The sequence below is a fragment of the Phodopus roborovskii genome, unplaced genomic scaffold (assembly GCF_943737965.1).
Source record: "Phodopus roborovskii unplaced genomic scaffold, PHOROB, whole genome shotgun sequence".
In the NCBI taxonomy this organism is placed as follows: Eukaryota; Metazoa; Chordata; class Mammalia; order Rodentia; family Cricetidae; genus Phodopus; species Phodopus roborovskii.
In genome coordinates, this window is record NW_026126442.1 from 215,848 (window position 1) to 241,004 (window position 25,157).

At 38.3% G+C, this 25,157-nt stretch overlaps 1 protein-coding gene across 7 annotated transcripts in view; it reads left to right on the plus strand.

Annotated features, from left to right (window-relative positions):
* Positions 1 to 25,157, plus strand: part of Unc13b (unc-13 homolog B) — a 207,763-nt gene that overhangs the window by 85,630 nt on the left and 96,976 nt on the right. For 4 of the 7 annotated variants that reach the window (XM_051187638.1, XM_051187632.1, XM_051187636.1 and 1 more), the window contains exon 8: positions 21,020 to 21,254. In XM_051187638.1, coding sequence (XP_051043595.1) covers positions 21,020 to 21,254 — 235 coding nt within the window. Of the gene's footprint in view, positions 1 to 15,795; positions 15,832 to 21,019; positions 21,255 to 25,157 lie in introns of all 7 variants that reach the window. The other 3 variants (XM_051187633.1, XM_051187639.1, XM_051187635.1) reach the window with 1 other exon arrangement.

The following is a 25,157-nucleotide window of genomic DNA, read 5'->3' on the forward strand; positions in this document are numbered from 1 at the left end:
CTGTATTGTTTTGAAGCCTGTCCTGGAACTAGCACTGTGGACCAGGCTGGACTCAAACTCAGAGATCTGCCTGCCTCTGCCTCCCAAGTGCTGGGATTAAAGGCATGCACCACCAATGCCCGGCTCAGCATTTCTTTTGATTTATTAAAATGATGAATGCATTAATCAATTTCTATTGAAAATCATCATTGCTTTGATTATGGTAAACCACTTTTTTTTTTTTTACATATTTAATGCTAGAATTGATTTGCTTTATTTCACTTTTGAGTTCTTCATATCTATATTCACAATTAAGGTTGGTCAGTACTTTGTTTAATTTTAGTTATTCTCCTATGCTGGGTTTGAAGCACTTTTTTTTTCTTTTAAAAAAACAGTCTTGTTTTACATACTTATCCCAGTTCCCTCTCCTTCCTGTCCTTCCTACTCCCCCCACCTTCTCCCCATCCCACCCCCCATCCACTCCTCAAAGAGGGTGAGGCCTCCCATGGGGAATCATCAGAATCTATCACATCCCTTGAGGCAGGACCAAGGCCCTCCCTCCTATATCTAGGCTGAACAAGGTATCCTGGGGATGGGCTCCAAAAAGTCAGTTCATATACTAGGGATAAATACTGGTTCCACTGCTAGTGGCCCCACACACTACCCAAGATACCCAACTGTGACCCACATTCAGAGAGCCTAGTTCAGTCTTATGTAGCTTCCCCACCTGTCAGTCCAGAGTCAGTGAGCTTCCACTATTTTGGGTCAGCTGTTTCTGTGGGTTCCCTCAACATGGTCTTGACCTTTTAGCTCATGTTATTGCTCCTCCTCCTCTACAACTGGACTCCAGGAGTTCCGCCCAGTGCTTAGCTGTGGATCTCTGCCATCTGTTGAAGCACTTTTCTTAAGTATAGGTTCTTTTCTGTTGTTTTTCATAGAAAGAAGTTCTGTGGTACTTGTTTAATCTACTGTCTAGTAAAAGGGAAAGGAATAATCTCTACTGCTTGATTTTGTGTCTTTTCTGAGCTATATGGTAATTACTACAATTTAGTAATTTATAGGTGAGTCCTGTCATTGTGTGAGTAGATGGCTATTCACTGGGTCTCAAGTATTCTGGCACTGCAGAGTTATAGAAAAATAACAACAAAAACCAACTACCACGGGGCTGCTAATTGGTGATATAACTGTTGCCTGGGGATGTTCTGTTTGGTGAGTATAGACCTTGTTTTTTTAATGTGATTATTTCTGATTATTTTACATGGGAGAAGGAGAGAATTGAGTCCTGCAAGTTGTCTTCTGACCTCCACACGTACCCTGTGGCATGAGTGTGCCCATACACATACATACATGCACCCCAAGTAAATAACCTAAAATTAATATAAATTTAAAAGATATAGTATATAGAATTAGAGGAACGTGTGTTGATGTAGGCTAGTCAGCCAGCCCGGGCATAAATGCCAAAGGTTTACCTTAAAACAAACAAACAAATAAATAAGAGTATCTGTATTGGGTTCTAGAGTGGCTAGAATTTCTTATATTACATTGGGGGGGGGCTACAGAGAGAGGTGCAGAGACACACACACAGAAAGTATACCCATGTGGGGGTAGTAGAACTATTAAAACCAATTTTATTTCACACACCAATCCCAGTTCCCTCTCCCTCCTGTCTTCTCACTCCTCCCACAACCCCCCCCCCAATCTCACCCCATCCACTCCCCAGGGATGGGGATCATCAAAGTCTGTCACATCATTTGTGGCAGGACCTAGGCCCTCCCCTGTGCATCTAGGCTGAGATACTATAGCTCCTTAGGGAATGGGCTCCCAAAGCGCATTCGTGCACTAGGGATAAATAACTGGTTCCACTGCCAGAGGTCCGGTAGACTGCCGAGGCCCCCAAATTGACACCCGTGTTCAGAGGACCTGGTTCAGTCTTATGCTGGATCCCCAGCTATCAGACTAGGGTCTGTGAGCTCCCACTTGCTCAGGTCAGCTGCTTCTGTGGGTTTCTGTAGCATGGTCTTGACCCCTTTGCTCATCGTTCCTCCTTTACAGCTAGTTTCCAGGAGTTTGGCTTAGTGTTTAGCTTTGGGTGTCTGCTTCTGCTTCCATCTGCTATTTGGTGAAGACTCTATGATGACATATAAAGTAGTCATCAATGTCATTATAGGGGAAGGGCATTTAAGGTAGCCTCTCCACTATTGCTTAGATTCGTAGTTGGGGTCATCCTTGTGGATCCCTGGAGAGTTCCCTAGTGCCAGATTTTTCATTAAGCCCATAATGGCTCCCTCTATTAAGGCATCTCTTTTCTTGCATTCTTTCTCTGTTCTTTCCGCAACTCGACCTTGCTGATCCCTCATGTTCTCCCCTCCCCTTCTTCCCTCCTTTTTCTCCTACTTTCCCTCCCGTCCAGCTCCCAATTTACTCAGGAGATCCCTTTTCTGGGGGGGGGGTCCATATATGTCTCTCTTAGGATCCTCCTTGTTTCCTAGCTTCTCTGGGGTTGTGAATTGTAGGCTGGTAATCCTTTGCTCTATGTCTAACATTCACTTATGAGTGAGTACATACCATGCTTTTCTTTCTGTGTCTGGGTTACTTCACTCAGGATGGTTTCCTCTAGTTCCATCTATTTGCCTGTGAATTTGAAGACTTGTGTAAATGTACCACATTTTCTTTACCCATTCTTTGGTTGAGAGCATCTAGGTTGCTTCCAGGTTCTTATTACAAATAATGCTGCTACTTACATAGTTGAGCAGATGTCCTTGTGGTATGAATGTACATCCTTTGGGTATATGCCTAAGAGTAGAATTGCTGGATCTTGAGGTAGACTGATTTTCCTGAGGAACTGCCATACTGATTTCCAAAGTAACCAAATGCATTTGCACTCCCACCAGCAGTGGAGGAGAGTTGCCCTTTCTTTTCTCCACATCCTCTCCAGCATAAATTTGTTGTTGGGGTTTTTGATTTTAGCCATTCTGATAGTTGTCTTAGATGATGTCTTAGAATTGTTTTGATTTGCATTTCCCTGATGGCTAAGGATGTTGAGCACTTTCTTAAGTGCCTTTCAGCCATTTTAGATTTCTCTATTGAGAATTCTCTATTTAGTTCTGTACCTCACTTTTTAATTGGATTATTTGGTGTTTTGGTGACTAACTTCTTGAGTTCTTTGTATATTTTGGATATCAGCCCTCTGTCAGATGTGGGGTTAGTGAAGATCTTTTCCCAGTCTGTGGGCTGCCGATTTGTCTTGTTGACTGTGTCCTTTGCCTTACAGAAGCTTTTCAGTTTATTGTCGATCTCAGTGTCTGTGCTACTGGTGTAATGTTCAGGAAGCAGTCTCCTATACCAATTTGTTCAAGAGAACCTTCCACTTTCTCTTCTAAGAGGTTCAGTGTGGCTGAATTTATGTTGAGGTCTTTGACCCATTTGTACTTTAGTTTTGTGCATGGAGATAGACATGGCTCTATCTGAAATCTTCTATATGTTAGTACCCAGTTATGCCAGCACTGTTTGTTGAAGATGCTTTCTTTTTTTGCAATGAATAATTTTAGCTTTTTTTTTTTTTTGTTAAAAATCAGGTGTCCATAGGTGTGTGGATTAATATCAGGGTCTTCAGTTCAGTTCTATTGGTCAACCTGTCTGTTTTTGAGCCAATAAATACTATGCTGTCTTCATTACTATACTTCTATAGCAGAGCTTGAAGTCAGGGATGGTGATGCCTCTGGAAGTTCCTATATTGTACAGTTGTTTTGACTACCCTGGGTTTTCTGTTTTTCCATGTAAAGTTGAGTATTGTTTTTTCAAGGTCTGTGAAGAATTGTCCTGGGATTTTGATGGCTATTGCATTGAATCTGTAGATTGCTTTTGGTAAGATTGTCATTTTCATTATGTTGAGCCTATCCACCTAAGAGCATGGGAGATCTTTTTATTTTCTGTTATCTTCCTTAGTTTCTTTTTTAAAAGACCTAAAGTGCTTTTCATACAGGTCTTTCACTTGTTTGGTTGAGTTACCCCAAGATATTTTATGTTGTTTGTGGCTGTTGTAAAGAGTGATGTTTCTTTGAATTCTTTTTCAGCCTATTTATCATCTATATATAGGAGGGCTACTGATTTTTTTTTTTTTTTGAGTTAATCTTGTATCCTGCCACTTTACTGAAGGTGTTTGTCAGCTGCAGGAGTTCCCTGGTAGAATTTTTTGGGTCATTCATGTAAACTATCATATCATCTGTAAATAGTGAAATTTTGACTTCTTCCTTTCCAATTTATACCCACTTAATCTCCTTTTGTTCTCTTATTGCTCTAGCTAGAACTTCAAGTACAATATTAAAGACATATGGAGAGAGTGGAAAGCCTTACCCTGTTCCTGATTTTAGAGGAATTTTCATTGAGTTTCTCTCCATTTAATTTGATGTTGGAGGTTGGCTTGCTATATATTGCCTTTATTATGTTTAGGTGTGTGCCTGTTATCCCTGACCTCTGCAAAGCCTTTATCATGAAGGGGTGTTGGATTTTGTCAAAGGCTTGTTCAGCATCTGGTGAGATGATCATGTGGATTTTCTTTTTCAGTTTGTTTATATGGTAGATTACATTGACAGATTTTCATATGTTGAACCATCCTTGCATCTCTGGGATGAAGCCTACTTGATCATGATGGATGACATTTCCGATGTGTTCTTGGATTTGATTTGTCAGTATTTTTTTTTTTTTTTGGAGGATCAATGTTCATGAGGGATATTGGTCTGTAGTTCTCTTTCTCAGTTATGTCTTTGTGTGGTTTGGGTACCAAAGTGCTTCTGTGGAACACTTTGAGGAGTATTGGTATTAGCTCTTTGAATTTCTGGTAGAATTCTGTATTGAAGCCATCTGGCCCTGGGGCTTCTTTTGGGGGTGGGGGAGACTTGATGACTGCTTCTATTTCATTAGGGGTTATAGGTCTATTTAAATTGCTTATCTGTTCTTGATTTAATTTTGGTGATATCTATGTAGAAAATTGTCCATTTCCTTTAAATTTTCCAGTTTTCTGGAGTACTGGATTTCCTGGGCGTCTGTTATTCTGTCCACCCTTTCATTTCTGATTTTGCTAATTTGCATGTTTTTTCTCTACCTTTTGGTTAGTTTGGATAAAGGTTTGTCTATCTTGTTGATTTTCTTGAAGAGCCAACTCTTTGTTTCATTGATTCTGTGTATTGTTTTCTGTTACTTTATTGATTTCAGCCCTCAATTTGATGATTTCCTGGTGTCTATTCTTCCTGGATGAGTTTGCTTATTTTTGCCATAGAGCTTTCAGGTGTGCTGTTAAGTCTCTAGTGTGACTATTTTCCAGTTTCTTTATGTAGGCACTTAGTGCTATGAACTTCCCTCTTAGCTCTGCATGTTTCTTGGGTCCATTTGATTGGAAAAATCTTTTCCTAGCCCTTTACTCTGAGGTAATGTCTGTCTTTGAAGTTGAGGTGTCTTTCTTGAATGCAGTAGAAGGATGGTTTCTGTCTTCATATCCTTTCTGCTAGCCTGTGTCTTTTTATAGATGAATGAAGACCATTGATATTAAGGGATATTAATGACCATAGATTGTTGATTCTTGTTAGTTTTGGATTTGTTGTTGATGGTGTTATTGTGTGTGTGTTTCCCTTTTTATCTTTTATCTTTTGGTAATGTGGGATTATCTATTGCCTATGTTTTTATGAGTGTAGCTAACTTCCATGGGTTGGAGTTTTTCTTCCAGTACTTTCTGTAGGGGTGGATTTGTGGATATGTATTGTTTGAATCTGCTTTTGTCATGGAATATCTTGTTTTCTCCATCTATAGTTATTGAAAACTTTGCTGGGGATAGTAGTCTGGGCTGGCATCCATGGTCTCTTAGTGTTTGTAGAGTATTTATTCATGACCTTCTAGCTTTCAGAATTTCCATTCAGAAGTCAGGTGTAATTCTGATAGGCCTGCCTTTATATGTTACTTACCCTTTTTCCTTTGCAGCTCTTAAAATTCTTTCTTTATTCTATATATTTGGTGTTTTGATTATTATGTGGTGAGGGGACTTTTTTTTTTTTGTTATCCACTCTATTTGGTGTTCTGTAAGTTTCTTGTGCTTCCATAGACATGTCCTTCTTTAGGTTGGGAAAACTTTCTTCTGTGATTTTGTTGAGTATGTTTTCTGTGCCTTTTAGCTGGGCTTTTCCACCTTCTTCTATACCTATTATCCTTAGTGTGGTCTTTTCACTGTGACCCATATTTCCTGGGTATTTTGTGTTAAGAATTTGTTGGACTTAACATCTCTTATATTCTGTTGGTTATGCTTGCATCTGTAGTTCCTGATCATTTACCCAGATTTTCCAGCATTCCCTCAGTTTGGGTTTTCTTTATTGCCTTTATTTCAGGTTTCAAGTCCTGAACTGTTTGAATTGTTTCCTTCACTTGTTTTTTTTCCTTTCCTTGCATTTTAGTTTGTCTTTTCCTCCATTTCTTCCATTTTTTCTTTCATTTCTTTTAGGGATTTTCTCATTTCCTCTTAAGGTCCTCTATCATCTTTATAAAGTTGTGTCAAGGTTATCGTCTTCTGCTTCATCTGTGTTGAAATGTTCAGATCTTACTGGCATAGAACCCCTAGACTGTGGTAGTGTCATATTACTCTTCCCATTTCTTCTTCCAGTGGGTGCAGGTGGGGCCTCTCCTGGTGGGTGTGGGGCCAAGGCTCTGATGGTGGCAGATGCTGGATGGTTTAGTCTCAGGGATTCAGTGGGCATGATAGGGGCCCAGTCAAGGGCTTCCAGTGAGAGGCAGGGAGGGGGAGCAGGAGAGGACCCAGCACTCACCTCTCCTGGTGGGTGCAGTTCTAAGGCTCCAATGCCTATAGATCAGTTTTTTGTTTTGTTTTTTTTTTGTGGAAGAAATTCTGTTGCTTATTTTCTCCAATGTAATTAAAACATTATTGGCACAAGAATTATAAAAGTATTCATTAAAGAAAAGTACATGGGCAACAACAAATACAAATTCCCAAACCTTTCCTAGATCTTTGACTTAGGATCTTTGAGAGCAGGATCTGGGAATTTATTTGTTTTTTTTTTAATATTTAGTTTTTCTGAGCCAGGTGGTAGTGGCACATGCCTTTAATCCCAATACTCAGGAAGCAGGGGCAGGTGGATTTCTGAGTTCAAGGCCAACATAGTTTAGAGAGCAAATCCTAGGACGTCCAGGACTACATAGAGAAACCCTATCTCAGAAAAACAAAAAACTAAAATATATTTATTTTTAATTTTGTGTTTGCATGAGTGTCTGTGTGTAGGTTTGTGCATGCATGAGAGCAGTTGCCCATGGTGTCAATATTCCCTATATCTGTAATTACAGACAGTTGTGAGCTGCCCCAAGTTCAGACTAAATTCAGGCCCTCCATAAAAACAATACATGCTCTTAGTTGCTGAGCTAGCTCTCCAGCCCCCAATCCTTGACTAATTCTTAAAAAAAAAAAAAAACAATGTTCTTGAGCTTAAGAAGGACCTACTGTATTCATTTGATTTGTCCTTCAGCATAGAATTTATATGCCCAGTATGGGAGAAGCCCAAAGAAAAGAGCCTGTATGACTTAGCTTTGAGTCATGCTTGGTTATGCATGTCTGTAATCCTAGCATCTGGGAGACTGAGTCAGACCAAATAGGGATTTAAGGTATTCTTCTGGTACACAGTGAGTTTGAAGCATCCTGGATTACCTGAGACTCTATCACAAAACAAACAAGCAGATGGACAGACTCTTTTCTCTGGTATTCTGGGAATTTGCAATGTGTAGGGTATATATAAGGTAGGTTAGATGAAGGCCAACAATGATAAAATTTTAAGACAAGTATTAAAAAAAGTAAGTATACTGAGATAGAACTTATATATGAAAGATGAACTCTTTAATAATACATTTTTATTAATTTAAGGGCCTATGGCTTGCCTGGAATGTATGATGCCCCAAAAGTAATTTGTAGTTAAATTGTGTTGTTAAAAGCAATAGTAATGAATATTGTTATGAGAGATTCTTGGTTCTGGAAGGTCATGCTGCCCTTGGGCCCCAAATAAACCCACAAAGACTTATATTAATTATAAAGCTGTTGGCCAATGGCTTGGGCTTCTTATTGGCTAGCTCTGTCTTAATTATTAACCCACCTAATTAATCTATGTATTTCCATGTGGTCTTGGCTTACTGGAAAACACCTTACGTGTCCTGTCTTCCCAGGATCACATCGTGACTGCTGTCTGCCTACACTTTCCAGAATTTTCCTCATCTGGTAGCCTATCCTTCCTGCCTGGCCACTAGCCACACAGTGTTTTTTCATCAACCAATAAGAGAAACATATCCACTGAAGGACATCCCCATCAGAACATCCTATTAGAAAGTCTGAGAAAGCTCAGCAGTACCTTCCTATGCCCCCATGCCACTGTCAGTAAGGCCGGAGTTTTTTAGTTTTTGTTAAGATAGTAAGTATGTTGCCCTACTGTAGAAAAACCACAATTTGATTATTTAGTTTTGACTTATACCACAATGAAAATACAAAAACTTTCCTTCTCTATTTGCTTATGCTCTTGCCATTTGTTCATCTCATTACCCCCATCTCCTGACAATATCTGATGGGCTTTTTGTCACTGTAGATTAAATTTGGCTTCCTAGGATTTTAGTTTGTTTTTGTTTTGTTTTTAACTTCTTTAAAATTGAAATTAGATTCTTCTCTCATACATCTCATCACAGTTTCCCCTTCCTCTACTCCTCCTAGCTCCACCATACCTCTCCCACCTCCCCTAGATCCATTCTCCTTCCATTTCCCTCCAGAAAAGAGCAGGTCTCCAAGAGATGGCGTCAGACAGGCCAAAACAAAGTACAAGAAGACAAGGCAAAAGTTCTCCTATTGAGGCTGGACAAGGCAACATAGTAGGAGGAAAAGAATCTCAAGACCAGGCAGAAGAGTCAGAGATACAGTCGCTCCCACTCTTAGGAGTCCCACAAAAACACCAAGCTATCAGCTATAACAAATACACAGAGGACCTGGTGCAGACCCTAGCAGGCCCCTGCTTGCATTTGCATCCTCTGTGAGCCCTCTTAGTCGATTCAGTGGGCCGTGTTGTCCTGGAGTCCTCTATCCCTCCGACTCCCACAGTCTTTCCTCCCCCTCTTCTATGGGGTTCCCCCATTTCCAAGGAAGGGAATCAGTGGAGACCACCAATTTAGGCTCTCTCTGCATAATGTCTGGTGTGAGTCTCTGCACCCCCTCCTGTATGCTGCTGATGGCTGGACAAGGCACTGATTTATGAGTATAACAGAATATCATTATAAATAATTTCTTTGATTTTTTAAAATTTAAGTTAAATTTTTAAAAGTTTATTTTTATTTTGTGTGCATGATATTTTGCCTGAGATCTTATATACTTATTTACCTATTGATAGATATTCAAGTGTGTCCAGTTATGAATATTGCTATCATTTTCACAGTCTCTCACACACACACACACCCACACACACCATATTTGTTTAAAACCTAGAAGTAGAATGGCTGATAAAGGTGTATGTATAACTTGCAAAGGAATTGTCAGTTATTATTTTGATAACAATGACATTGGAGTTACTGAGCACTGTGTAAGAAATAACCAGAGTTTGAGGGTACCAATTACTGAAGGAGTATTAGGGAACATCTATTATTTCCCATGGTAGCTACATACATGCTATTTCAATATTTATACAACCATGAGGAGTAAGTAACATTGACCATTATTTTTAATGAATGAGAAAACAAGTAGAGACACAGTACCAATAAAAGGGTTCATAGCTAGTAAGTGATAGCACTGAACCCAGGTTTGTCTGGTTGCAAAACTAGAATACTTTGTTTTATGCAAAGAGCAGAAGTATGCTTCAGTCTCAGAAGAAGGTAGAAGAAATCAGACTATTGCTGGCTCTACCTACTGAATATGGCAACTGTGAGGACTGAGACACCCATCTCTGAGGAACTAACGTATGATTTTGGGATACTGGACACACCATTGAAATTTGATGTTTATTTAATTTGAAAGCCACAGAGAGAAATAAATTATTAAAAGGGTAATATGTGGCTAGAAGTGAGACTAATTTTTTAAAATCTAGTTACATGCTAAGTAGATTGAGTGGGACAGCAATTAGAAGGCTGGAGGTCTGTTGTGGGATTTCTTATATCCTCGCCTTCAGAGGTCTAGGAAAAAGTCTGTAGTAAGCCAACTATAAAGTCCTAAGTGTCTTCATAGCGACATTCAGACACCAGGGGAAGGCTAAGAGGAATAAGACTTCAGCCAAATTTCTCAAGTTTATTGACAGATGAGATATTATGAGAGATTAAGTAAAAAGGAGTTTTAGGGTTTGGCCTGTGGTTTCTGGTTTTGCATTGTTGGAGTTAAGTAGTTTAGATTTTAATGCAATTTTAGATTGCTAATGCTTCTATATGAGAGAGCTTTTAATATTGTAAATATTTATCTTTATCTGTGGGTACTTGCAGTATTGTGCTTCATGGCAATAAAAAATGTATTTATTTCTTTGTCTCTGGTTTCTTACAAAGAGCTATCAGTGCCTCAGAATGTTCTGGGAATTAAGGATGTCTTAGTCTAAGGAGTTGCTTCCTGGTAGGCTCCAGGATGGAGGATTGGTCATCCAAAAGTCAAAGCTATATCAAGGAGCTTGGAAAGTTTTGCCCCTACATGCTTTAGGAAAGGGAATGGAGATTGAAATTATTGGTTATATCTATATGATGGGACCTTTATAAAAACCCCAAATATGGATTTGGAGAACCTCTGTCTTGGTACAAACATATACTTGTTGGAAAGGTGACAGTTCCTATATTCAGGATCCCTTCAGACATTGTCTTAAATGTTACTTCATGTAGCTGTTCATCTGTATACTTTGTAACATTCTTTATTAAAAATTGATGAAATAAGTAAAATCTGCCTTTGATTTCTTTGAATCATCTTAGTAAATAATCAGACCTAGCAAATGATCAGCCAGGGATCATGACAGTCCCAGTTTGTAGCTTATTTGTTAGAAGCGTGTACCTGGGATGTGTGATTTACCTCTGACATGGGTGAGAAGTTTTGTGAGTTGGTTTTACTTGGGGAATCTGATATTATTGGCTAGAGAAATATTATGTGTTATTAACTATGCTTTCAGGAATTGTTCCTTCAGTTCAAGAAATGTTCAGTGTTATATTGAGTGTGAAAGTAGCAAAATGGTGTGAATTTTCCAATCTCCTAGAGAGTGCTAGCTAGCTTTCTGAGTCTCCTAACAGGTGCTAGTGAGCTAGGGAGAGGCTGAGTAGTGCTCGGTAAACATGTGAGCAGAGAAGCGTGAGGCTCTTTGGAAGTGGAAACATTAGTTCTCTCATTAAAGTAGTCATCTTTATACTCACTGGCATGCATGAATGTCCAGTTTGAGAGTGTTGCTAGCTTAAGCTCATAGGATACTGTTTACCAATTCTTTTCCATAGTAATTCGTTATTGTCTTTTTGTTGTTTGTATCCCCTTTGGCATTCTGTGATAGGTAATACTTTTTCTTCTCTGTTCACATGTGGCATCTTACTGGATAAATTGTGGAGATATTTGATGTCTCCTCCTTCCACTGCATGAACTTCTAAAAAGTTTGTATTCTTTCTTTTTTGTTCTTTTTTATCCTTATCTCATTATTTTTAACTTTCATTCATTGAAATTTCTCATGGAAGTTACTGTTAACTTCTTTATTTCTAAATCCAGCAAGCTTTTTAAGTTTTGATCATTCTGATAACCACTTGTGTCCTGCCTACATGACTTTTTTTCAGACGCTTGTGAACTCTTCTGCTTGTTTAAAAAGATTTGTTTATTAATATGTAATTAACATACAATAAAATTTGACTTTTAGTATATAGTTAGGAATTTTAGTGAACCATAGTTTTTAACCTCCCCCATAATTGAGATATACAGCTGCTTTATCATCCCTAAAAATTCCTTTTACCTCTTCATAGTAGGCTTTTTCCACTTTTAGCCCATAGCAAGAACTAGTCTCTTTATTATTGCCTTTTCTAGAACAGTATATACATGGAATCACATTGCACATAGCTTTTTGAGTCTGTCTTCTTTAACTTACAATGTGTTTGACATACACCTACATGTGGCAGTGGTTCATTCCATGTTATTCTTGATTAACATACTACTGTGAATGTGCCAGTTTGTTTAACAATTTTTCAGTTGAAGGACATTTCTATTTTCAGTTTTCGTGACTCTAAAAACTGAAACAAGCAACTAAAAACTCCTGTACAGGTTTTTGTGTGAGCATGTTTTTCTTTCTTTTGAATAGAAATCAAGTAGGGATATAACTGGATTGTGTAATGTGTGCATAACCTTACAAGAAATGACAAGAGCATTGTCTAGAATATTCTGCACTTTGTATTCTTTCTAGAAATGTACAAGAGTTTCAGTATCTCCATGACCTCACAGACACTGTACTGTCAGTTGTTGAAGTTGGTCTCTCTCTCTTCTTCCTTCCTGTTTAAAGGGTGATTGTTATCATTTTTCTCTTTGTAACCCCTTCCCCATAGTGTTGTCTTTGGTTTCTTGACAACAGTCTTGCTTCATAGCTCAGGCTGCCTTGAATTTGTGACCCTCCAGCCTTCTCAGTGCTGAAATTACAGCTCTGCTCCAACACAACTAACATTTATTTGTTTGTTTGTTTTTCTGTTTTGTTTGTTTGTCTGAAAGTTGAGCAGATGCTAATAAAGTGCTGTTCTTCTGAGCTGTATCTACAGCTATTTTTGTCTTAATTTTCAGTCTTTCCCAGTGTTCTTATATACCTACATTTTTGCTTTTATTAATCCATTTATAAATATTTGCTTGAATTCTGCTTTAAAAACAATAATAATTATGACAATTATTATGTGTGAGAGAGAAAGAGACTGTATGCTTGCCAAGGAATGCGTGTAGATAGCTTTTCAGGAGTTGATTCTTTCCTCACATCTCTTTAGGCAGAGTATCTCCCATGCTGCACACACCAGCTTCAAGCTGATTCTTTTGTCTCCGTATTTCATTTTACCATAGGAGTACTGGGATTACAGATGCCAGCCAGAACATCTGACTTTTGTGTGGCTTCCGTGGTTCAAACTCAAGCCTTCAGGCTTGTAAAGCAAGTGCGTGGGCCCACTGGGCCATCTCACCTGAGCTACTTTCCATTAAATATCATTTAGACATAATGCAACAAAAGAACAAAACAGAAAAAGCCACTTCATTGGAATTTATATTCTGAAAACTCCAAAATCTCTGCTCCCATGTCTTTTCTGAGTACTGTGTTCAGATAACCAGCTGTGTGTTAAACAAAACTCATTTAATATATCTAGTAGATACTACAGTTACTATGCCTAATTTTCACTTGATCTTATCCCTTATCTTGACCCTCTGCTTATGTATCTCGCCTCAGTGATTGTTACATTCATCTACTAGCACAGGCTAAAAAGCTTACTATTGAGTTACTCATCAAACCTGATTGATTTTTTTTTTTTTTTTTTTACCTCCAGAGTGTCTCATGGATCTATACATGTCTTCTCACCCTCTCTGTCACACATATAGGTCAGGCTGTTGACAAATGTGTACAGCAGCTTCCTTACCAGCCCTACTATACCAGTAGACAATTGGCCTCATTGAACTACTGTTCTCTTTATGAAATAGAAAATTGGATCCTATCTCCTTCCTCTTCAAACATGCAGTAGCTCTATTTGCCTTCCAGATAATCCCACTACTGAAGATGCCCCATGATTGGACACTTTCATAGTAAAACTGTTCCTAATTATTGTCCTATTAACCAGTGAGATGTACTGATGCATTTTTGGGGTGGGGAAAGAACCTTGCTTGATTAAACTAGTATTATTTCTGTTAACAGTGTTACTGTACTGAAGTAGTGAGAATTGAGACTAGCGAAAGCCTAAGATGTGGGTTGTATCCTTTGCTGCCCCTCACCCCAGGTTTAGGATGGTGCCAGTATATGGGATCAGATTATGCATTCAATTTATTTATGTAATGGATACATATTTAATTAAGTAGAAGAAGCTGTGCTCTTTTGTGGAGTACTCAAGGAAGAAGCAGTATCTGCAGGGAGATTTGCCTTTGAGCTCAAAGTTATAGAAACAGTTTTGTCACTTGTGTGGGCCAATGTATGCTAAGATTCTATGTGATATATTTCTCCCCATTTCCTTAAAAAAAAAAAAAAAAAAAAAAAAACAAGGTAATTACCCCCTCTATCAGTTGCTATGGCAACAGTACTATAGCCTGGAAGGATTTTCTTTTTATCCCCTACCCATGACTAGACAATTAACACAACTACAAAAAAAAAAAAAAAAAAAAAAAAAAAAAAAAAAGACACAGTAAACCAATGTACCTTCTCTGGGTAGTAATAAGAGGTTACATATATGGTAGGAAGAAGGTGAGTGCCTGGGAAGAAAGGGGTTATCAGTGATCAGCTAAACAGTTTTCAACTTATTAGGAGTCATGTTTGCCCAGCATAAAGCATCAGGTGAATGCAACCAGCTAGGCTATCAGCTGATGCCCCCAGAACTTTGGGTCTTACTGTAAAGTTTCAAGACAGCCACACTCTAAATTCTGAGCGTCTTCTGAACCTTAGGACGCTCAAAAAGCACGGGTCAAGTTGTTTTCTTTCTGCCACCTGTTTATTAGGAACCTATAAGAAAAGCAAAAACCTGGGAACCTGACAAGTCAACAAATAATAGCTGCTGACCACATTCCTGGGATTAAGCACTTGATGTGCATTTTCTCACCTGGTTCTTATAGTGACACAGAAGGACTCATGTTGTTATTCTCCCATTACAGATGAGGAAGTATCTGCAATGATGTTTTCAAGGTCATATTCTCAATAGGTAATAGAGCAGGAGAACTGAGTTTTGACTTTAAAGCTTATGTTCCTAATCAGGACGCTAAATTATTTCCATTTCCCTAGGAATAACTGCTGATCTCTATCCAATTTTTTTGTTCCAAATTCAGTTTGGGTATATGAAAGAATTTAAATTTAACTAGATTTTGACTTTTAACTTTGAAAAGTAGATGGAAAATGCTTTTATTTTTCTTCTATCCTTCAAGTGTGTATCTTAATTAAAATGTTATATGTAATTCAGAAAAAAGTGGCTTCCTCCAAGGATCCAATAGGCTAGGTTATTTCTATTTCATATTAGAAAATTAGAGGGGTGGTTTTTCCGGTCTCCCTTTCCCATCTCCTTTCTGGGGGGGCTGGAAGGCCATCAGGGAACACTGTATCCATTAAACATGGGCTTTCTAATTAAAAAAAAATTAGAGGATGAGTTTCTAAGAGATAGATATTGCCCTTCCCCACTTTTAAATCTCCTCTGTAGAGAGTAGCAAGATTAGATCTCAGCTGGATGATCACTGTTTTGTTATGTTATGATAGCTGAGCTTCTTATGGATGTACTGTGGCAGGCCCAAACATAGACAATCTGGGGACAAGGAAGTGCTTCCTTCCTTGAGACAGGACATCAAGGTTTTATTTTGACTAAGCAAAGATATATGAGCTCCTAAATGATGATATCCTGTGAGACCTGGAAGAAGTTTGCACAGTACCAAATCAGCAGTTTTGCTTTGTTTTTGTAGTAAACTCCAAAGATCAAGAATGTTGTGCACATTTGCCTCGTGCTTTTTACAAAGTAGATAATCTGTAATGTAAAGCCCTTGCCCTAGGAATGTAGTAGGCAGGAGTATGATAAGGCATATTAGAATTGGGGCAGGGATTATCTTTCAATTACTACTAAAATTATATCTGTCATACTTCTTTTGCTTCTTTGTGGTTTCCTTAGGTCACTGGACCTATTTGGGCTGGGGAGAGCATCAGGGTACGTAAGCATTTCAATTCCTTATCATTTTCTAGATCATTTTCTTGTGTGTGTGTGTGTGTGTGTGTGTCTGTGTCTGTGTGTGCCTGTGTGTGCCTGTGTCTGTGTTTATGTGAGTGTGGCACACAAATGTGCATGTCACAGTGGGACCATGGGAGTGTGGAGGTCAAAGGACAACTTGTAGGAATTGGTTCTCTTCTTCCACCATGTGGATTGAACTCAAGTCATCAGTTGCCTTTACCTGCTGAGCAATCTTGTCAACTCAGTTTTCTTGATTTTTTTTTTCCTCTTTAATGTTTTCCCTCTCAGCTATGAAGTTGAAGCTGGATATTCATGCATACCAATATATGTAATCCAGTTCTCTTTTTTTTTCCCTTTTTAAAAGGCAGCAGAGGGTGCGGTAGGGAGAGAAAGGAGGAGAAGGAGAGAGATTGGTTTTGAATGAACTTTAAATACCAAAGTTGCAGTTATAACTAATAGGACTACTGAACTTTATTCCCTAGATACAAATGGTGCCACCAGCCTTTCATGTTGGCACTTTTGGTCTCCTGACATAGAAGTACTACAACCAGAAGGTTCATTCTGAGCTGACCTAGAGACAGGGTTATTGTTGTGCATTTTAGTATGGTTGTGTAATGATAATGCTGGGGAGATTTACAGAACAGACTGATGTTTCTGGTTTATTAGTCTAGCCTTGTGTCATTTTAGGAAATGAGAGACAGAGGCTATGGTTTGATGTTTCCTTGAAGCAGCCCACAGAGGCCAAATCCACCTTTGTTCTTGAGCTTGGAGAGCAGGCAGCCAGTTCTTTCCTGAAAAATGACTCAATTCTAGACTGGTTTTGTCCATGGGCAGGGCAAGAATCAGTCTCAGTGATTAGATGTCCAGCAGATACATGGGTAAACTTAAATGGTCATTGTCACTAGAATGTCTGAGTACTTCTGTGGCTTGAGTCCTGAGTATATCTGCTGCTAGAGAACTGCTCCAAACAGTCTGAGAAAGACCAGAAATGTTAAGATTCTCAAGTGGAAAAAAGTAAGCCATCAAGAATATGTGTTATTTGTCTTTTATTTCTTATCTGACCAATAACATTCTAGTGTTTCAAGGGTTAAAAACAATTTCCAAATCCAAGAGTACTACATACTGGGGTGCTGCAGCATTCAGTATTTAACTCAGTTTTCTGTGTGGTTGGAGAGCCATCTTTGCTGCAGGTTAAATGACCTTACCTAGGCTACATTTATTTTTTTATTATTGCCTTTCATGTGTTTGCCAAGTCAATTATCAGTACATATGTGTGTATACACACACACACATACACACACACACATCTCACATATATATATATATATCAGAGTTATATCATAAATACATCTTTTAATGATGCAATCATTCTTATCTGAACTTTAGCAACCATTCTCTGTATAGTTTTGGAACTAGAACTCACTTCATAGACTAGGCTGGCCTCAAACTCACAGATATCCACCTGCCTCTGCCTCCTGAGTGCTGGGATCAAAGGCGTGAGCCACCAACACCTGGCTCTTCCTCCACTCTACCTACCTACATCTCCATAAAATTTCCTTCCTTCCATATCAGGAAGTGAATTTCCTTTCCTTCCAAGTCATATAGTGTCTGGCTTATGGTGTTCTCATGTAGTAACTTTCTTGAATAAAAACTCAGTATTTGATCCATATTTTCATTCTCCCATTAAGCCAATATCTTAACTTCTGTGTTGTTTAGATTTCCATGTGTAGGCATCCAGTATTTGAGTGAACAACTATTCCCAGCCTTTTAATTTTCCATCTTTCAAATAAACTTTACCATGGGATTTTTCATTAAATTTTTAAAAAGTATTTATTTTCCTTTATTTATTCCTTTTGAAACATGGCCTAACTACATAGCCCTAGGTGGCCTAGAACTCTGTGCAGACCATGCCTCAAACTTGGGCATGTGGCTTCCTCATTTTGCCCTCACACTAGCTCACAAGTGCCTTTGGCTGAGTAGCCAAACTTGACTCAGCAGCTGTTCTTTTTTCCCAGGTAAAAGCCCTTTTCTCCGGGAGGTCACGAGATACTGTGGTACTGAGGGGTAGTTTGCAGAGGCTGTGGCTGATACACTCAAACACAACTTATTATTCAAGCTGCAGGGCTTACCTTTTCCTTACTTTCTCCTTTTAGTTTCTGATTAGCTTTGGTTGGATTGGGAGTGAGAAAGGAAAGAAAAGGCTGTCTTTTCCTTGTTTCTGTTTATCTCACCTCACTTTGTGTTCTCTTCCTCATGACCCTCCTGCTTACCTCCTCCCAACCTTCTTTTTTCCCATGGGATCTCAGCTTCTTAGTATTCATTTGCCTTTTATTTCCTTAGCATAGAAATGTTGTTACCCAGGCCAGGAGTGATGGCGTACTGTTTAATCCCAGCTCCCAGAAGGTAGAGGCAGGAGGATCTCTGTGAGTTCAAAGCTAGCCTGGTCTACATTTTATGTTCTGGGACAGTCAGAACTACACGGAGAGACCCTCTCTCAAAAACAAACAACCAAACAGCCAAACAAAAAACCCAAAACAAAATAAATACATAAATAAATGAAATGAAATGCTGTTGGTCATTAGGGAAAGATGTGGAACATTTTCTCCCCCAGCCCGGGGTGGGGGTGAGGGGGTTGGGGGTGGGGAGCGAAAAAGAAAAAGCAGAACATTTAAGAGTACTTGGTCATTTGCAACCAAAAGAAAAGAAAGGTTATGTAAGCAGTGTCTAGCTTTGACACATGAGCTCTTAACTCTGGCTACACTGTTCTTTTGGCCTCAGTCAATAGGAGTGTCTCTTGAGGTCTCTAAAACTCAACAATCTCTACTTTACATACTAATATCTTTCTTGTCAGGGTTCAGGAGACTGTGGCCTCTGCCCGCTCATCTGTATGCATGAGTAGTTCAGTACTGACTTCCTCAGACTTACTTCTGTGAGTTCAGAGAGAACTACCTCTGAGTGGCATGTTGGTTTTGTCTCTTGATCCTTTCTTTCTAGTCTTTAGGACAAAAAAGCACAGGAAGGGCTGAATGGGTGCCTCTAAGTCTCTTTTCCTACTGTGTCTTCAGAGTGCTTCTAAGTCAGATGTTTTGCCCCTCCCATTGCCAACTTTTACCACTTTTGGTGTGTGTGTGTGTGTGTGTGTGTGTGTGTGTGTGTGTGTGTGTGTGTGTGTGTGTGTTTCCCCCATTTCCAAAACTAGTCCTGCTGTCCTAGAACATAAAATGTAGACCAGCCTGGCCTTGAACTCACAGAAGCTCTGCCTTCCTCTCCCTCCCAAGTGCTGAGGTTAAAGGTATATGTCACCACACAGAATTTCAAAGGACTTGTTTTACTGTTGAGTGTTAGTAATAATGGTTGCTTACCATTTAAAGTCTAGTCTCATTCTCATTCTGATGTAGTTTGATGACATTCATTCTCTCTCTGTGTCTCTGTGTCTCTTGTGTCTCTGTGTCTCTCTCTCTCTCTCTCTCTCTCTCTCTCTCTCTCTCTCTCTCTCTCTCAACTCACTTTGTAGACCAGGCTGAGCTAGCCTCAGACTGAGATCCACTTGCCTCTGGAGAGTTGGATTAAAGGCATGCACCACCACACCCGGCTTCAACATTCTCCTTTTTTAATTTTTTAAGTGTTCATATGTTAACATAAACTTAGTGCAGTTTTTTTTTTCCTAAGAAGTCCTTGGTGTCCCTAACACCAACCTCACTCTTTCATCCTTAATTCAAATAGAAGATCATCTTATCCCTGTGCCCTAACTATACCCACAAATGTGATTTGGATTTCAGTTCTCAAATATATTTCTTTCTTGCTCCCATTTGTTTTAGTGGAATTGAAGCCCAGGAATTCTTTCCATATCACTGATTGTTTTTCAATCCTTTTTCTTTTCAATCCTTTTTCTTTTAAATCAAAACCATTTTTTAAAAAATATTTCATTCATTTTATATCCTGGCCCAAAACCAAACTTTAAGTTCATCTGGCCAATACTTCTATTCCTTTTATTTTTTGAGACAGAGCTTACATAGCCCAGGCTGGTATTGAACTTGCTATGTAGCTGAGGTTGACTTTGAATTCCTAACCCCCCTGCCACTACCTTGTAAGTTCTAGAGTTACAGCTGTGTGTTTCATCAGTTCTGTATGGATTTTTGTTTCTGTATTTGACTTTATTTGGTCTTTGCCATTTTTGCTGTATGGATACAAGTCCAGATTTTCTGCCCTATAAAAGTTTGATCATATAGTTTTGGGGAGATTTCTAAAGCCTACCTTGCTACCAAGATTATCTTTCAAAATTACTAATATGAGGTGCTTATTATATGCAAAAAGATATTCCATTTGGGAATGGTGTTTCTTTTCTTTATGGTGAGCCAAATAGGAACTTGGCAAAAAAAGAACATGAGGGACCTTGTTAATCATACACACATGGGTATAACATCAGATATAGCTCCTCTATAATGAAGTTTACATACTGTTAGGTTCATTCCTCCCCAAACACAGTTTTTATTTGTGATAGTAGTTGTTTTAGTTATCATTAAGGGAAAACTAGCTGTCAGTTGCTGGTTTGAAAAGCAAAACTAATTTGATCACTACTACTAAGTAAATGTGGATGTGTTGTCAGTGAGAGTATACATAGTTTTCTCCTCTCAGCAAGACAGTTCTGTTGTCCTTAAACTGCATTTAAAGCCTTTGACTAGACCCAAAAGCCCTGGCCTTGGCTGTCCTGTTCTTATTTGTCTCAGTCCATGCATTTTAAAGGCTGGAAACTCCTGACCAACTTTAAATTAAAATGTATTTTCTTCTGAGATATGGAAAAGGCATTTCCCCCTTGCTCTCTCCCCTTTGATAATCACAGAGACCCAGAATCTATGTGAGACATTTCAAAGCAGAACTTAATTGGGTTATGATTAGTAGGATACTAGAAGCAGAATTCCAGAGAATTTTGTATTGGGAAATGCAATTTAGGTGTTCCTGTAAGAATAAACAATAAAATGAAACAGCCATTTCTTATTTGACATGGAGAGAGACTATTTTGCATGTGTCTTTGATGTCATTGGACTTGTGTGCAGCTCAATTTTTACTCTTATTCTTAAGCTTCCAGTGTATGGCTACCTAAGTTAGAAGCAGAAAATGTTCTGAAGAATTGCATAAAAGTGGGGTGGTTGGTCTGCTTTTTCCACAGCCTTTGAAGACCCTGATAGTGCTGTTGACGACCGAGACAGTGACTATCGCAGTGAGACCAGCAACAGCAACCCACCTCCTTACCATACAACTACCCAGCCCAATGCTTCTGTGCACCAGTTCCCTGGGCCAGTGCAAGTGCCACAGCAGCTGTTTCTTCAAGGCAGTTCCCGGGACTCTTGCAATGATTCTATGCAGAGTTATGACTTTGATTATCCAGAGCGTTGGGCCCTCAGGTTGGTATTGATCCAGGTCCCATGTTGGCAATAGTCAGGCAGGGTCTTAGTACTTTGATGGAGGTGATAGTGGCAGTGTAGCAGTATGACCAGACAAGCTAGAAGCCCTTTGTGCACGTTCTTGGTCTCTTTCCAGCACACTTACACTTAGACATTTCCATTAGAAATGCTTGTCTTTGTGATCTGTCAGTGAGGATGTGCCTACCTGGGGTGGTTCATTGAAAACAGGCAGGCGGATCTCTGAATGCGAGGCCAGCCTGGTCAACAGAGCGAGTTCCAGGACAGCCAAGGCTACAGAGAAAGCCAGTCTTGAGAAACCAAAAAGTAAAGAAAGGAAAAGAAAAGAAAAGAATCCCTCCTACTCCATCTCCTTTCTGGATCAGTGATTTTAACAAACCATTTACTAAGATTAAAACAAAGAAAATGACTAGTATAAGATTTTGAGAAGTCTTTTCTGTTTCAATATTTCCATAGAAGCTTCATAAGAAGACCAATTTAAGCTCATTATAGCAGGTTTGTTATTTTTGCATGAACTTAATTATTAAGTACATAATATTTATGTTTAAATAAATTAAGGTACAATATGGCATTCAGTAAAGAATTCCCAAGCACACCTATGGTCTTTCTCCATCCCATCTCCTTCATGTCTTCTCGTTCCCTTCCTACTCCTACATTCTATGTACCCTTCTGTAGACAACTGTCATATATTCTGAGTATAAAGGAAAACATTCATTTGTGTTCCTCTCCATTCCTCAGAGTTTTAAAAATTATTTCAACTTAAAATTTGGGGAAATAATACAATGAATACACATATACTTATTGCTTAGGCTTATAAGTTATGTTAACACACAGCCACATATATTTGATTTCATTATCACTAATATATTCATCTACATGTGCTCTTTTTCCTGACATCTTACAAAAGTTGCAGACATTATAATATATCACTAGAAAGTGCTTCAGCATGTAGCTTCTGAAAAATGATTTTATCTTATATAACTTTAGTTCTAAGATAGTTCTAATGCAGTGACATTATCTAATACACAAAATTTTCCAGGTCTCCCAGTGGTTTTTTGTGTGCATTTTTCCTTTCTCAAAAATTTTATTGTATTTTATTTTGAATTAGGGTCTCATGATGAAACTAGTCTTATAGTTTTCCTTCTTAAAAATAGTATTTTTCCTTTTTAAAAATTATTTACTAATTTTTATTTTATGCATATTGGTGTTTTGCCTGCCTGTATATCTGTGTGAAGGTGTTGGATTCCCTGGAACTGGACTTATAGGCAATGGTGATCTGTCATGTGGGTGCTGGTAATTAAACCCAGATCCAAGAGCAGCCAGTGCTCCTAACCACTGAGCCATCTCTCCAGCCCCTATTTTTCCTTTTTGATGTATGATCAATCTAGTCAAGAATCATGAAGCATTACATTTGGTTTTCCTATTTCTTTAGTCTCCTTTAATTTAGCAAAATTTCTTTGCTGTTTTTCCTATAACTGTATAAGATACATTTTTTTTTTTTTTTTTGAGGAATCCAGGTCTTATTTATAATTGCTTCTTTGTGTTTAGAATCAGTTTAAAATTTTTGGCAGAAATACTTGATAGGGTGATATTTTCTTCAGAGTTCACCAAGAAGTACATACTTTATCTTATTATTACTTTTTTGATATGTTGGTAAAGAAATCTAGTATATGCTGTATTGCTCCTAGTATAATGATGCTCTTTGTCATTTATAATGAATTAGTAACTGCGATTACATCCCTAACAGCTCTTACCAATGATTTTAAACATCTATCAATTCTTGCTTGAATCATTTATTTTATTGATGAAAGATTAGTTATTTTAAAAACTAATTCCAATTTAGCTGATAATTTTGACTTTTAAAATCACCAGATCATAGGGATGATCTCACATCGTCCCCTTTCACCAAACTGTATACTGGTGAGTTTTTATGTGGAGCTTTAAAAGGTCTTCCACCTGCTAGACTATATCTTGTCCCAGTTTACTGTCAGTGTTGAAAATATTTTCAATGAAGTTTCCTTATATACCAACTATAACATGGAGTTTTCAATCTTCATGTTCTGAATCTAAAATGAGAAATAGTAAAAATTGCACAGAAGTTGGCATATACTCCTTATTTGTTTATTGAATAAATGCTTGCATTTATTTTGTTTGGTTGGTTTTGGAAGTGCCAAGGATTGAAATTTGTGCCTTGTGCATGCTAGGTCAAATACTCTGCTGCTGAGCACTTTGCACTTCTTAGTTATTTATTTACTTATTTTTTTTGTGATCCAGTGCATTTAATTAAAGTTGCTTGCATGAACATAGGTGAGAATTTATTTAGAGGAGATTTGGCAACTTATCAATGTTACTTTTTATTTTATTTAATTCATTTACTTATTTTAGACTGCAGGTTCTTGATATACTGCCTAGAGAAGCCTAGAATTCTTAAGTTCAAGTGATCCACCTGCTTCAGCCTCTTGAGTAGCTGCCACTGTGCTGAATGCTTACATGTTTCATTCATTCATATTAGTTTATACTGGCCTATTTTAAGGTAAACACTATCAAATTTTGCTTTACTTTTGCCCTTCCTTGTGTGTGAAAGCATTAGATACACAGGCCAGCACCAACCTAAGTAATTGAATATTTTTGCATTTGGACAAATTAATTTACCTAGTCATTACATTATCCTGATCATTTCCTTGGTTGTTGCTGTAATGAATAATTTAGAAGAGCATTAATGGTATATTTTAAGTTACAAATTATTTCTCTAAAATTTTTCTATAATTGTTCTTATATAAGTTACAATTTACCTGGATCAATATATAAAATCTAAAAGTAACTACCCTATTATTTCCAATGTAGGAAAAGCTAAAGGGATTTTTAAGTAAACATTGAGGCAGAGTCTCACACTGTGTAGCCTTGACTGCCCTAGCCTAGAACTTGTTTTATAAATTAGGCTAGCCTCAGAGCACTAGAATTATTTAGGCATGTGCCCCCATGCTTGGCTATTAAGACTTAAAAAAAAAAAAACCTAATGTTTCGAAATAATATTTCCCTTAGAAAGTCTGGAAGAGTAGGTGGGGAGATGTTTCACTAGGTGAAGCACTTGCTACACAATCCTAACAACCCTCAGAGCTTAAGTAAAAACTGGATTCAGTGACCCAGTGGTAGTAATTCCAGTGTTTATCCCCACCAGGAGATGAGAGGCAAAGACAGAAGAACCAGAAACTCATAGGGCAGCAAGCCTGATAAACACAGCAGTGAACAACAGGAGCCCCTTTATCAAGCCAGGTGGAAAGCAAAGACTAACAGCCAAGGTTGTCCTCTGACCTGCACATGTGTTTGTGCCACCAGTGGGCCCCCCCCACACCATATATAAACGACATTAGCAGAGATGACACTGCTGTCATTACTTATAAATATAAACACACTTCATAGAAATAGTCTCAAGTCCTTAGGTTACACAGTTTTTTAGTAAAAGAAATTTAAATCCTCCAAGGAACAAATGTGTTTTACAGGAAAAATAGAAGCATAAAAATAAGTACATTTACTATAACTATGGCGGTCTGTTGGTTTATTTTGGAACAATAAATATTCCTTCCATGTTAGTTACGCTTGAGTTGTTTTGGGAGAACAATGGAGACTAATGAAACTGTGTTTTAAAAAGTGTTTAAGCTGGGCATGGTGATGGATGTCTTTAATTCCAGCACCTAGGAGTCAGAAGCCAGCGATGCTTTGTTTTGAGGCCAGCCTGTTCAATATAGCAAGTTCCAGGACAGCTAGGGCTAGATAGTGAGACCCTGACTTAAAAAAAACAAAAGGGCTGGGGGTGGATGTCAGGGTGTTTGATTTCTTTACTTAACCATTTTACTTAGGGAATCCCAAATAACAGGGATTTTTATG